The sequence below is a fragment of the Hyla sarda genome, chromosome 12 (genome assembly GCF_029499605.1).
Source record: "Hyla sarda isolate aHylSar1 chromosome 12, aHylSar1.hap1, whole genome shotgun sequence".
Lineage (NCBI taxonomy): Eukaryota > Metazoa > Chordata > Amphibia > Anura > Hylidae > Hyla > Hyla sarda.
Window position 1 is genome coordinate 4,711,962 of NC_079200.1, and position 13,966 is coordinate 4,725,927.

The 13,966-nt window shown below is 42.0% G+C and overlaps 1 protein-coding gene across 3 annotated transcripts in view; it reads left to right on the plus strand.

Annotated features, from left to right (window-relative positions):
* LOC130297100 (deoxynucleoside triphosphate triphosphohydrolase SAMHD1-like) overlaps positions 1-13,966 on the plus strand; it is a gene marked incomplete at its 3' end in the record, with an annotated part of 143,592 nt that overhangs the window by 34,277 nt on the left and 95,349 nt on the right. For 2 of the 3 annotated variants that reach the window (XM_056549353.1, XM_056549355.1), the window contains 2 exon segments: positions 1,094-1,325; positions 1,420-1,489. In XM_056549353.1, the coding sequence (XP_056405328.1) occupies positions 1,463-1,489 (27 nt within the window). 3 annotated transcript variants of the gene reach the window in all.

The following is a 13,966-nucleotide window of genomic DNA, read 5'->3' on the forward strand; positions in this document are numbered from 1 at the left end:
CTGCACATCTCGTATCTTCACAGCATAGACAATTGCCTTCAGATGACCCCAAAGATAAAAGTCTAAGGGGGTCAGATCGGGAGACCTTGGGGGCCATTCAACTGGCCCACGACGACCAATCCACTTTCCAGGAAGCTGTTCATCTAGGAATGCTCGGACCTGACACCCATAATGTGGTGGTCACCATCTTGTTGGAAAAACTCAGGGAATGTGCCAGGTCCGAGCATTCCTAGATGAACAGTTGCCCCCAAGGTGACAGTATTATATTTTAATTTGCAACCCCCAAGTGTCCTCTATAAAATGCATTAATAAGCGGTTATATAACACTGGTTTTGTGACCTGCGGTGCACAGCAGGTCATTGGACTACCTCTATAGTTCATATGAGAGCACATTATATATGGAAGACATCAGATGTCTCCAATATCTGATATAATGGTGTATTTAACGGTGTACATATAAACACCTACGAGTGCTCTCATGTCATATTGAGGCTTCCAGTGGTTCTTTTCTAACTCAGAACTTTTAGAGACACACAAGGGGGCTGTGTTTTTAAATAGTGTGTTTCTCACCATTCACTATATTATTTAATAAGCAATAAAAGTTATGTTTTAGTTTCGACACATTATATATAGAGGTCTTGTTAACCCCAGTGGGGTTAAACTGTTGTTATTATTGCCTTATGCATAGCACTGAACAGTAATAGCAATCAAGTGATTGCTGTAGATAGTCCCCTATCTAGTCCCCAACATTTGAGGCTTCTTTCTAATGCAAAACCAATTATACTTTGTAATGACATCACTCATTCTACCACAAAATCTACAACAAAGCCAAAAATATTTGTGAGGCAAATTTGAAAACAAAATTTAATTTTGCTACTTATGGGTTGTTTTGTCTCTTAAAGGTAAAATGTTATCTATATTCTGTAAATCAATACTGTTACAACAATACAAATCTACAGTTTATAGGTTTTGTTTAGTCCAGAGGATTATCTAAAAGCTTTGGATTATTTCCAATAAGCTTCCTGTAATGTTCTTCAATGTGTCTTCTCAATAAATGATGCTATAACTCAGGAGGGTTTATATAATTATTCAGGGAGATACCAGAAGCAAGTAAACAAGCCTGATTGTAGAACGGCAACAGCATCCAGAATTATAACCTGTGCATCACAAAACGAAAGGTGGAGAAGGGCGGAGTGGAATAGTTATATTTCTTGTCAGCCTCTATGTCATACTTGTCACATCTATTTATCTTTCTGAATAAGAAACACTCGGAGATCTTATTCCATTGCCACAAACTGTTCCTAGGTCCAGTATCTTGTATACACTGGTGAGTATCAGGACAACTCTTATCAAGGGAACAATGGACGACTTATGTCAAGAGTTCGTTCAGTCTTGTCCATAATGACATTTTTTTTTTCTTGTTTTTGTAGCATTAACCTTGGAATTACTTTGCTGCATAGAAATGGCAGCCTCATCTACACCAACAAAGGTATGTCTAGACAATAATCATTTTCCCAAATGTGTTGCTGTCCTTTGCTATGTTCAATTTTTGTCACGTTTTTCATTGTAGTTTAACCACTTAAAGGGGTTATCCAGGAAAAAAACTTTTTTTTTTTATATATCAACTGGCTCCAGAAAGGTAAACAGATCTGTAAATTAAAATATATGGAGCTATATAAACGTAATTTATATGAAACCAGTCCTCAAGGTACAATTTGAAAGTAAGAAGGATAGGTAAAAATTAAGTAAAATAAGATAAGTAAAATAAAATAAGTAAAATAAGAGTTGGTCCAGAAAAAGTTAATATAATGTATTTATTAAATACAACAATTGATTAAAATATATAATATAGGACAAGCTATTAAACCTCAGCAGGGCCCTATATTATATATTTTAATCAATTGTATTTAATAAATACATTATATTAACTTTTACTGGACCAACTCTTATTTTACTTATCTTACTTTACTTAATTTTTACCTATCCTTCTTACTTTCAAATTGTACCTTGAGGACTAGTTTCATATAAATTACGTTTATATATCTCCATATATTTTAATTATAGGCCTTCTTGGGTAAAGGCAACACCTTTAACCTCAGGTACAATCTACTACTAAGTGAGCTACACAACTCTATACAGATCTGTAAATTAATTCTATAAAAAATATTAATCATTTCAGTACTTATGAGCTGCTGAAGTTGAGTTGTTCTTTTCTATCTAAGTGCTCTCTGATGACACCTGCCTCGGGAACTGTCCAGAGTAGAAGCAAATCCCCATAGCAAACCTCTTCTACTCTGTGAAGTTCCCAAGACAAGCAGAGATGTCAGCAGAGAACACAGTTGCCAGACAGAAAAGAATAACTCAACTTCAGCAGCTGATAATTATTAGAAGGATTAAGATTTTTAAATAGAAGTAATTTACAAATCTGTTTAACTTTCTGGTGCCAGTTGATATATAAACAAAGTTTTCCCCCCGGAATACCCTTTTAATTATTAGAGGGTTTACCACCTTTCATTAGCAAGTAATTTATTTATTTTTAGTTTTTTTAAATCAACACACACACTATAAGTGCTATATGTGCCGTTACTCCAATTAGCGAGATAGTCGCTATGCTTATAATGATACCAAATATGTAATATTTTTTCTGCACAATAATGTGCAAAGTAACGGTAATGATACCAAATTCAACAATAGTATGGATGATTATTGGTTGAACTTGATGGACTTTTACAGTGGATTCATGGATTGCTAGCCTGGAGATCCAAAAGCTGTCTGAGCATGCTGGGAGTTGTAGTTTTACAACAGCCGTTGGGAACACTTGTTGGGAAACAAAGCAACAAAATAAAAATAAGAAAACAAACAAGACATTTGGGGACATGTATCATTTCCAGTGTATAATAGAAGTTTTTTACCCCTCTGCCTGTTGTCTAAATATGGCGCAGCTGCGTTAAATTTATCATTCTTGTGCAGCTACTTTCTTGAATTGCGTTTAAATTTAGAATTCTCCTCAGAGCATAAATTTACACCGCAGCTCTATTTAGTAGGAGCTTTGTCTGCAGCGTTTCTGCACCTAAACAGTAATTGTGTCCTCGTTATTAGTTTTAGAATTTTTTTTCTTCATTATGTGGAGTTTTAATCTCACAATAATACCACTTTTTGCACCCAATAATAACACATCAATTATACCAATGTCCTTATTCTTCATTTAACATCTGTGACACCCCTGTGCATATCACCTCAAATGTACATGGTGCACTCTACCTTCTGGGCCTTGTTGTGCGCCCGCAGAGCACTTTGCGCCCACATATGTGGTATCTCCGTACTCTGGCTAAATTGTGTTCCAAAAAATGGGGATCTTTTTTCCCATTTACCTCTTGTGAAAATGTAAAGTATGCGGCAACACCTGCATGTCAGTGTAAATCATTTTATTTTTATACACTAACATGCTGGTGTAGACTCCAACTGTTCCTTTTCATAATGGGTAAAAGGAGAAAAAGTCTCCCAAAATCTGTAAGGCAATTTCTCCCAAGTACGGTGATACCAAATATGTGACCCTAAAATGTGTTGCCTTGAAATACGACAGGGCTCCAAAGTGAGAGCGTCATGCGCATTTGAGGCCTAAATTAGGGTTTTGCATAGGGGTGGACATAGGGGTATTCTATGCCAGTGTTTCCCAAATAGGGTGCCTCCAGCTGTTGCAAAACTCCCAACATGCCTGGGCAGTCAATGGCTGTCCGGCAATACTGGGAGTTGTTGTTTTGCAACAGCTGGAGGCTCCATTTTGGAAACAGTGCCATACCAGACGTTGTTCATATTTATTGGGGAGGGGAGGGGGCTGTGTAGCGGTATGTGAATATGTAGTGTTTTTTACTTATTTTATTTAAGTGTAGTGTAGTGTAGTGTTTTTAGGGTACAGTCACACCGGCGGGGGTTGACAGCGAGTTTGCTGCATCTCAATCTTGCAGCACTCCCTGTAAACCTCCGCCCATGTGAGTGTACCTTGTCCATTCACATTGGGGGGAGGGGGGGGGGGGGGAAACATCCAGCTGTTGCAAAACTACAACTCCGAGCATGCCCTTTGGCTGTCCGTGCATGCTGGGAGTTGCAGTTTTGCAACAGCTGGAGGCACACTGGTTGCGAAACACGGAAACAGACTCACTGTTTCGCAACCAGTGTGCCTTCAGCTGTTGCAAAAACTTCAAATCTCAGCATGCAGTGATAGCAGAAGGACATGCTGGAACTTGTAGTTATGCAACAGCTGGAGGCATACTGCTACAACTCCCAGCATGCCCTTTGGCAGTCCGTGCATGCTGAGGGTTGTAGTTATGCAACAGCTGAAGGCACACTGGTTGCAAAACACTTGAAAGTTTTTTTACTTAACTTAGTGTTTCCAAACCAGTGTGCCTCCAGCTGTTGCACAACTTCAATTCCCAGCATGCATGGTCTGTCATTGCATGCTGGGCGTTATAGTTTGGAGGCACAGCTGGAGGCACACGGGTTGGGAAAAAGAGTTAGGAAACGAACAATGTTTCCCAACTAGTGTCCCTCCAGCTGTTGCAAAACTATGATTCCCAGCATGGCCAGACATGCTGGAAGTTGTATTTCGGCAATATCTGTAGGGTCAGATGTTGACGAACTACAACTCCCAGCATGCTTGGGCAGTCTGGGCATGCTGGGAGTTGTAGTTTTGCAACAGCTGGAGGTCCCCAGTTTGTAGACCACTGTATAATGGTCTCCAATCTGTGGTCTTCCAGATGTTACAGAACTACAACTCCCAGCATGCCTCGACAGAGTGGGCATGCTGAGATTTGTAATTTTGGAATATCTGGAAGAGCACAGATTGGAGACCGTTATACAGTGGTCTCCAAACTGTGGCCCTCCAGATGTTGCAAAGGCTGTCTGGGCATGCTGGGAGTTGCAGTTTTGAAACTCCCAGAGGCAGCAGTGAGATCGCTTTACGGCGATCTCACTGCTGCCAATGAAGATGCTGCCCTGGTGCTGCAAACTCACCGCGGGGACGCACCACCCCCGGGACCGCCTGGAGGACGCCGTTCGCACCGGGACTGCTCAGGACACCGCGTGGCCGGGTAAGTGACGCTGGGGGACGGGTAAAGGAAACTTAGCAGAGCGGTCCCCGATCCCCGTGATCTGGACTCACACACCGCGCTGCTAAGTATTCTCATAGCGAAATGCTGCTATAAGCTAGTCAGATTTGACTAGCTGATAGCAGCGATCGCTGGGGGGGGGGGGGGGGGGGATGAAACCCCCCGTGGTCACATGGTAAGATGGCTGGTTATCAGTGATAGCCACCATCTTACCGGGCGCTGGGGAAAAGTATAACGGAAAGCAGTAAATTTTAAAAATAAAAGGAGAATGATCTACAGTGTTAAGTGGATTACAAAGCTATTTTAATGTGACGGAGCTTGTTCAATGATAAGTAAGCTATCAAACTTTTCCTATGTAAATGTATTAAATAGTTGGATCATAAAATAACAATATACAAGAGATCTAATGAATAACTGAACTGTAAACAAATATTCTATATGCAAATTATTTTAAAAGTGCTTTGGAATAACCAAGGAGTAAAAAGCAATATAAAGCAAACCAAAGGAGGAATTGAGATAGGAAAGTTATAACATTCTGGTGATTCCTTAGTAGAACTTTCCTTCACAAATAGAAAGGATTGCTACGTGCAGTTAAAGTTGGCTTATATTTATGGGGAAAAAGACGCACTTACGTCAAAATTTTTGGTGCAAAGGAAAAGAACGCAGGTAATAAATCCATGTGTACTATAGATGTCACTCCAAGGTAACCTGATTCAGCCACATCTGGAGGATATGCTCTACCAAAACGTGCGCAAAAAAATGCGCCAAAAAAAGGTCTTGCGCAAAATTTTGCGCAAAAAAAAAATACACACAAAACAGGGGTAAAATCTTTGATACATGTCCCCCATCGAGCTTATGCTATAGAGGTAGCTTGCTGTTGTTTTACCAGCAATATATCGCAGTACGTGGTTAATATAAGGGTCCCACATCAGACCACGCTAGGTGCCAGTGTCTCCCAGCAAACTAAGATAAAACACAAAGGACACAACTAAAAAGTTCCCAAGGGAAAACATTTTTACAACTTTTATTAGTCACTCAATACTCCAAATGAAAAGGTGTGTCACCCACAATTCTAGATCAGAATACTATGAAAATACAGATGTGGTCACCAATGAGACCCAAAATCATGTGCCCACACCAATCAGCAGAACTTCTGCCTACACAAGTTGTATTGTTTTATACACTGATAATTACATGACCGCAATAGTAGCAGCTATAATTAAATATGACCACAATGATAAGGTAAGAATACAGTGGTTTTCACAAGCAAACATTCCGGTAAGAAGAAATTGTGCAATGCCATATCTACTATAAGCCTAGATCAGGGCCAACGAATGAAGACAGTCAGAGATCCTGGTCAGTATCCTATCCTGAAAAAGAAATGGAACTGTTCAGTGTCAGTTCTAATATTAAATTCTATTTTAATAATGAATATGGCAATTGAATTAGGGTAAATAATATGGTTTCTAGGTAGGTATATGCTAAACAAAAGCACTACAAGTAGGAACCTCCTATTTTAAAAGTTGATCTAGATTACTGCCTCAATGAGACGGCAAAAGCTTGTCTATACCTGCAAATCTAATACAGGACAGATCACCTCCATGTTGTCGGTTGAGATGAGTTGCAACGGGGGTGTCCCTAGTATTTCTAATATCCCCAATACGTTCTAAAATTCTTATTTTCAGTTCTCTGATAATTTTACCAACATAATAGAGGGGGCAGGGACCAGCAGCTACATAAATAACTGCTCAATTAACAAAGTGTATATTGGGTATTGATGTGTCCGAACCAGGTAAAACATTGGACTTAGTGCCCATATTTATAACATCCCTTAATGGGCACCATATTGCTTCACCAAGTCCAAGCAGGTGGGTCATTGGGGAGGGGGGGGGAGATGACTCTGAACTTAAAGATCTCCCAGACTACACCCCCGTTTGTATGTAATTTGGGGGAATGACCCTATGATATCACAAAGATCTTGATCAATCCTGAGGTTGTCCCAATGTTGGGACACCACCGTTTGGACTTGTTGAGCGGCTTTATCTAAAGTCCCTATTATCCTAATTGAGTAAAATAACATGACTCTGGATTTGGGGACTTATAGATTCTCAAACAGCATGATCAGCACAGAAGCAGAAGACCAATGTTTAAAAAGCAGTCTCCTGTTTTTGTACGTCTGTCTGCGGAGCTCACTGATTAAAGGTGAGCAGCAGCGGTTACCAGCACACATGCCGCAGAGTGGGAGGATGTCACTTGTCAGTGCAGCACAGAGAAGGTCAACTTCTGAGATGCCGAGCCCCTGCACCTGAGCCTTCCTTCATGGATAGGGGATAAGATGTCTAGGGGCGGAGGACCCCTTTAAGGTCTGTAAAAAGTACCTTCGCTGCCTGATTGCTCATTTTAATGTAAAAGTTCAACTAGATGTTTAGTCCACTGTGGAGATGAATAATAGCCCTTTCTTCAGGAGTTGGGCTTGTAGATCTGTTTCCACCATGTGACCTTCCCCTCCCTCTACATTTCTTATTTCTGCATTATCTCTCTTTCACCCGCCCAAAGGAAGTTGCATTGTCACGTTGGGCAGGGATAGAGTGCAGCTCTGAACTTGCCCACTCCCTCTGTCCCTGCCTACTTGCGTACCCACCCTAGGAAGTGGGTCCACAACCACAGTGTCGGTCACTTCCTAAATAAGTGATGGACAGTCACTTGTCAAAGAAAATAAACTACAAAACTGACAAAGGTCGGGAACAACTGGAGGCACACAAAAATAACAGAAATAAACCTAAACACACACTAAATACGAAGTCAACGAGCTGAGTCAAAGCCAGGAGGGAATGGAGTACAATAACAGAGAGCCAAAGGGTAGTCAAAAGCCAAGCCAAGAAATCGCAGAACCAGATAAGACAATATAAGTACAGAGGCAGCTAGTTAGAAGTCACAAGAACTTTCACAGGCAAGGCATAACTGAGAAAGACTTCCTTATACATCCCTGTGCAGCTAGCAGGAGGATTCTAATTGGCTCAGCAAGCTATATCACACCAAGGAGCACAGGGATGTAGCCCCAGCAACAAAATAACAACAGGGCTAGAAAGCATTAACCCTACGGTTTCTGGCAGAACCAGTCATTCCATGCGTACTGTTTTAAGCACTGTGGCTGATCTCATGGATGGTGTCAATTTAGGCTGAGAGTACGTTTTCTGAGAAAAAAACATCCTTGATTTAGATTGCCAGCCCTTCATGTTAAGCAGAGAGAGTTTAGGACTATGAGCCCTTTGTTCCTGGGTTTGTTGGCTATCCAGGAATCCAGATAAAAACTCTGAGAGTACCTACGGGTGCACTTACAGGTTTAGAGATTATGAAGGGAGGACGCCCGCATTGAATCCCCAGAATGCTCCCTCATCATGGAATTTAGCAGGGAAATTGTGTGGGACCTGATGTACTCACTGCTGGATCAGGGTTATCACCTATATGTTGAAAGCTTTTCCCTTTTCAAGTCCCTTTCCACCAGAGCCACTGCTACTTATGGCACCTAGCGAAAAAATCAATGAGGCCTCTCTGCATATCCCATCACAATCCCAATCCCTAGGGGTCAGAGCAGATATAAGGACAAGAGGGAGGTCCTTATGCTGACCACAATTCATGGTAACAGCAGCACCCCTGTGCCTGTGTGAGGTACCACAACGACTGTTGTTGCAATGTACTTGGTCCAGATTGCAATGAACAACGCTTTTGTAGTATACCAGAGCGCAGGCAACTCAGGGACATTCCTCCAGTTTCAGAAGGTACTCCTCAAAGCCCTGAAGAAGTGGGCCCAAGTATCTCTGGAACTGGAAGTCCCAGGATTGTCCTAAGCTAACACTTTCCAGGCGAGGTCCCCCACGCAGAGTGTGTGTCGCAAGAGAGGGATAAGGAGGGACATAGTGTTCTCTACCCCCTGAGTTCGGTCACATTTCCAGGCAACAATTTTGGGCCTTACATAAAAAAAATTTGGATGTTGAAGCAGAGCATTATTTGTGTGTGTGTGTGTGTGTGGGGGGGGGGGGGGGCACATATTTTATGTTGAGATGCTCTCGGTACAACATACTGGGTACACATTATATTGGTGGGAAAATTGCAATTCTCATTTTTCACAGACTGCATTACATCCATTCCTGGAGATTAAATGTATGAAACAAAATGTCCACTTTACCCGTACACACATTCTTCAGGGGATGTACTTTCTATAATGGGGTCACATGTGGGTGTTTCTTTTTTTATGTTCCTCTGAACGTATGTAACTGCCAGCTACTCTGTAACAAACAAATGCGAACAGAGTTCTCTTTTATGAGCCTTGTCGTATTTTTAGGCAACAATTTAGGGTCACATTGTTGGGTGTTCCCAGAATGGTGAAGCAAAGCAAAGTGCTTGGGGTGGGCACATGTTTTACTTTTGGCAATGCTCTGGGTTCATCATACTGGGTACAGACACATGTGGGATCTAAATGCTAAATGCACCCTTTTGTAACATTCCTTGAGGGGTGTAGTTTCAAAATTGAGGTCACTTGCCAATTGCTAGTTTTTATGTCAGAACCTCAGCCATTGCAGTGTAAATCCCCACTTGCGCCCTCATAGCACCTTATGTCCACTTATGGGTATTTTTATACTCAGAAGAAATTGGGTAATTAATTTTGGGGGCTTTTTCTCCATGTATCACTTTTGAAAATTCAAAATTCAGGGATACAGTAAACATTTACATCCTCCAATTGTTTGACAGTGAACCATGAAAATAAAAAATTAGATTTTTCATTTTCACAGCCAATTGTAACAAACATCTGTCAAACACCCGGGGGTTATAAAAGTTCAGTGTGCCCCTACCCTATTTTGTGTGTATTTGCTACTGCCTATCTTTCTACTCATTGGAGTCAATGGGTAGCAAAATATGCAATAAAATATGGCTGACCCTAAAAGTTCTTATGCACGAGCTAGACCTCCGCTCTTTTGTTTTCTCATATCCGTGAGGCATTTGAGTCTGGGTGAGCGGACGTGGACTCTCTTCTATACAACATATAAAATAAGTACTTATAAGGCAGGTACCTAATGGAAATTGTTGCAATTCATGTTAGCAATTCGTTGCAGTACTTTGTTATACTCTTAGGCTGTATAAATAGAATACTTTCTGTGCTGAAAACATAAACAGCTCACGTCAAGTCAAGAGTAAATATCAGCCAGCACTCACCAGTAAGGCACAGTGAAGATGTATTATGCCATAGTGTTGTACAAGGATGCCTTTCGGCATGGGAGCCTTCCTCAGCTTGCATAATTTTGTTGCTGACACGCCTTCAGAGCAATATCGCTTACACAGTTGTAGTATAATAAGTGACTTGCCCATCATCACCTGACACGTCTTTAGGTGGAAGTTACTTGCATTATATTGTTACTGACACGTTTTCACACGCTTTCACACGTTCATAGAATTGGCATAGTCATTAAAAAAATAAATATACAGATTTTCAACTCGACACTCGTTCCAGGCAAACATTGATATGTTTTCACTAATATGTTCCTAGCACGGTGCTCTCAAATTCACATGTCACACACATGTAGGCATACCCCTCATGACCTGTCACATTTCAGGTGGGATGCACTTATCACCTATTGTTGCTAATACGTCTTCAAAGCAATGAATCTCATGTCACACACATGCAGTGGCATACCCCTCATGACCTATCATGTTTCAGGGGGGATGTACTGTTCACCTTTTTTACACGTTTTCCAGAGCAATAATATTACGGTTCACATACACAGTCACATTCTTAAGGTAGTGGTAAATTGCGATATGTTACTATGTGCATTATGAGACTTGTTATGTTTCTAATACAGCATTTCTAGATACATCTATGCCACATGTTGTCACCATCTGGTCAGTTTCACGATACATTGTAGCTCAATAGTATTACTGACATGCTCTTATGTTCTCAGGTTAGTCTTGTTTAGGTTTGAAAGGTTGGTAGGTAAGCATGATGTGTGCACTGTTTGTCCCACAGGCTTAGGCTGGTCACATTCACAGGTAAGTCATCATATCCTGGCTGTCAACTTTTCATTAATTAGGTTGTCATGCTTTAGGGGTTACACTTGGCCATGATGTTTTCTATATTTGGGTCACTCACGTTGGGTAGTGATAATACTTACTGTTATTCTACATTTAGGTTTGTTACACATACAGTCTGTCACGATATTATTAGAAGGTTCTTAACTATTAGTAGATTCTTAAACATTCAGGCCTCTCACTACTTCTGGCAGGGTAAGTGCACTTTCAGGTTCGATAGTTGTACTGTGGGTATGCGAGATTTTGTCATCTTCCAGGCCGTCATATAACGCTCCACGGAGTGTGAACCCTCTTTGTCACTTACCGAGTTCTTTTTAGCCAAATCCTGATGGTGGAAGCGGCCTTGGTTTGTGACAGCTGGCTTCAGTAGAACAGGAACTCTGGATGTAGAGATTCCGCAGAAGGAGCTGGCTGACACCAAATGGCACTGGTGAGCACCTGGTCTGGGAAACTGGAACAGCAAGATATAGCAGAGCTGTAGGTGTTCAGGTATTGGAGTATATATAGAATGAAACACGAGCAGGTGCAGAAGTCACAGTTCTCAGTCTGCAGCGAGAAAGCGGAGTTGTGTGTTCTACACGTCCCCGGAAGATGGTGGATTGAGGTACACGTCGGTGAATGCCAACCGCTAGCGTTACAAGGCACTGAAGTTAACTTCTGTTGCGTGTGACTTTTGTAACAATCATTGTTTGCCATTACTACTTAGTTGATGTTCACGTTTAGGCTCATGTTGTATGACCATAATATCTGCATATTAGGTGACCTGTAATGTTGCAGGTTACATTGTATGTTGTGTGTTATTTCTTCAGGCTTACGTGTTTATATTGTTTGTTGCCTGTCACATTTACATTTCATATCTTTCATATGTTATTGGTCACATCACGGCCTTAGGCTCACTGGCCACTACTACTGCTAATTGCACTCAGTAGCTTGGAACAAGTATTGAGTTTTCGGAAATCCTGTCTGTGCTTAAATTCAGATGTCAATTTCATACTACTATGTTTTGATGCTTTTGCCCCTTAACCTTTATTGTTGCGATTATTACTTTCTGTATGTATTATCCAGTCTAGTAAGGTATTAGACAGGTCGTTCAGCAGCACGGATTTCACCAACCAACAGTTTCATCTATTATGTTCGTACCCTAGCTAGGTTTAAGTTATGACCTGGTCTCTATCAGGGTATTGTTTCTCAGGGTGCTGTGTGGGTCATCTAATACGGACGCATATAATCAAGGATTGCTAGGTGAATTTCCTTTGTTATCGTTCCATGCTGAATTTACATGGTATTATTTGTTTAAGGTCTTAATTTTCTGACCAGTACTTAATTGGGTCAATAGTTATGCTTGCTTTCCACCCTATTTTATCTTGATTTTTGCCCTCTATAGGTGTGCCCTCATGTGCGGTTATGGCAAACTTCAAACCGCTTGGCAAGGATTATTAATTGTATAGCTATTGCATGTTACGCTTTGGGCCTTGAGCACAATTTCCTACTGTCAAGTGTTATTACCATTATTATTTCTTACACGTATGTGACCATGTTATGTTTCTTACCATCATCACCTCATCTTCTGTCTGTGGTTTTATACAAATTATTAATAGATTTCTGTGTATTTTTGGATTTACTCTTTGTGACTGTGACTGGTTTCATTCTTTTTGGGTACTATTGCTTGTTTGGATTCCAGTCTGCAGCTCAATATTGGTGATTTCTTTTTAGGGTAGTATTACTTGTAATGATGGCTATTTCCCAAAGATAAATTTTCCAGCAGGCCTGCCCGGCGGTGCTATGGTATGGACATGCCTCATGGCTCTGGCTCTCTCCTCACTGCTGTACTGTGTAGAATGAATAGAGAGATTGATGTGCTTGTAGGTGATCCACATAGCGCCTCATCGGTAATATAATTGTTACGCTGAGTGCTCCGGACCCCCTGCTGGCCTCGGAGCGCTCACAGCGTGTGTCCCCAGGCTGCACTTCGGCGTCTCGGCGTGTGCATCCCCACTCTCTTGGGCGCGCATGCACCGGGACTCTTAGATCTAAAGGACCAGTGCACAGGTGATTGGTGCCTGGTCCAAACTGGTTTATTAAGGGTTAAGCCTTGTGTGAGGGAGTGCTGTTTGAACTTAATTAGCCCTCACCTGTGCACTGCCTATAAGTACCGTCTCCTCCCACAGCCTCCTGCCGGATCTTTGTTGCCTTTGTGCCTGAGAGAAAGCATTCCTTGTTCCTGTGTTACCCTGCCTGTTGCCGTTCCCGTTGCTACGGATTTCCGCCTGTGAACCTGTGCCGCCAGCCCTGACCATTTGCTACATCTGACTACGCCTTTGCCTGATCCTCTTGCACCTTGCCTTATCTCAGCAGCCAGAGAGGTTGAGTCGCTACTGGGTGGAACGACCTGGGGGTTACTTGCCACAGCAAGTCCATCCCGCTTTGCGGCGGGCTCTGGTGAAAACCAGTTACTCAGACTCCGTTCCCCTGGTACGGCGCTACCAGCTACCAGCCCGGATCCTGACAGTAAAATCCGGCCATGGATCCTGCTGAGGTACCTGATCCTGGGGATCTTGCAGCCTTGCTCACCCAGCAAGCACATCAGCTACACCAGCTTCTAGCCCTGCTCCTGCAACTCCAGTCAGCTCAGCAGCAGTCATCACCACAGCCTACTGTCGCTTCCCGCTCCTGTTTCCGCCTGTCCTTGCCGGACAAGTATGATGGAGACTCCAAGCTGTGCTATGGGGTCCTGACAAAATGCTTTTTGCATCTCGAGTTGATGGCAGACCTGTTCCCCT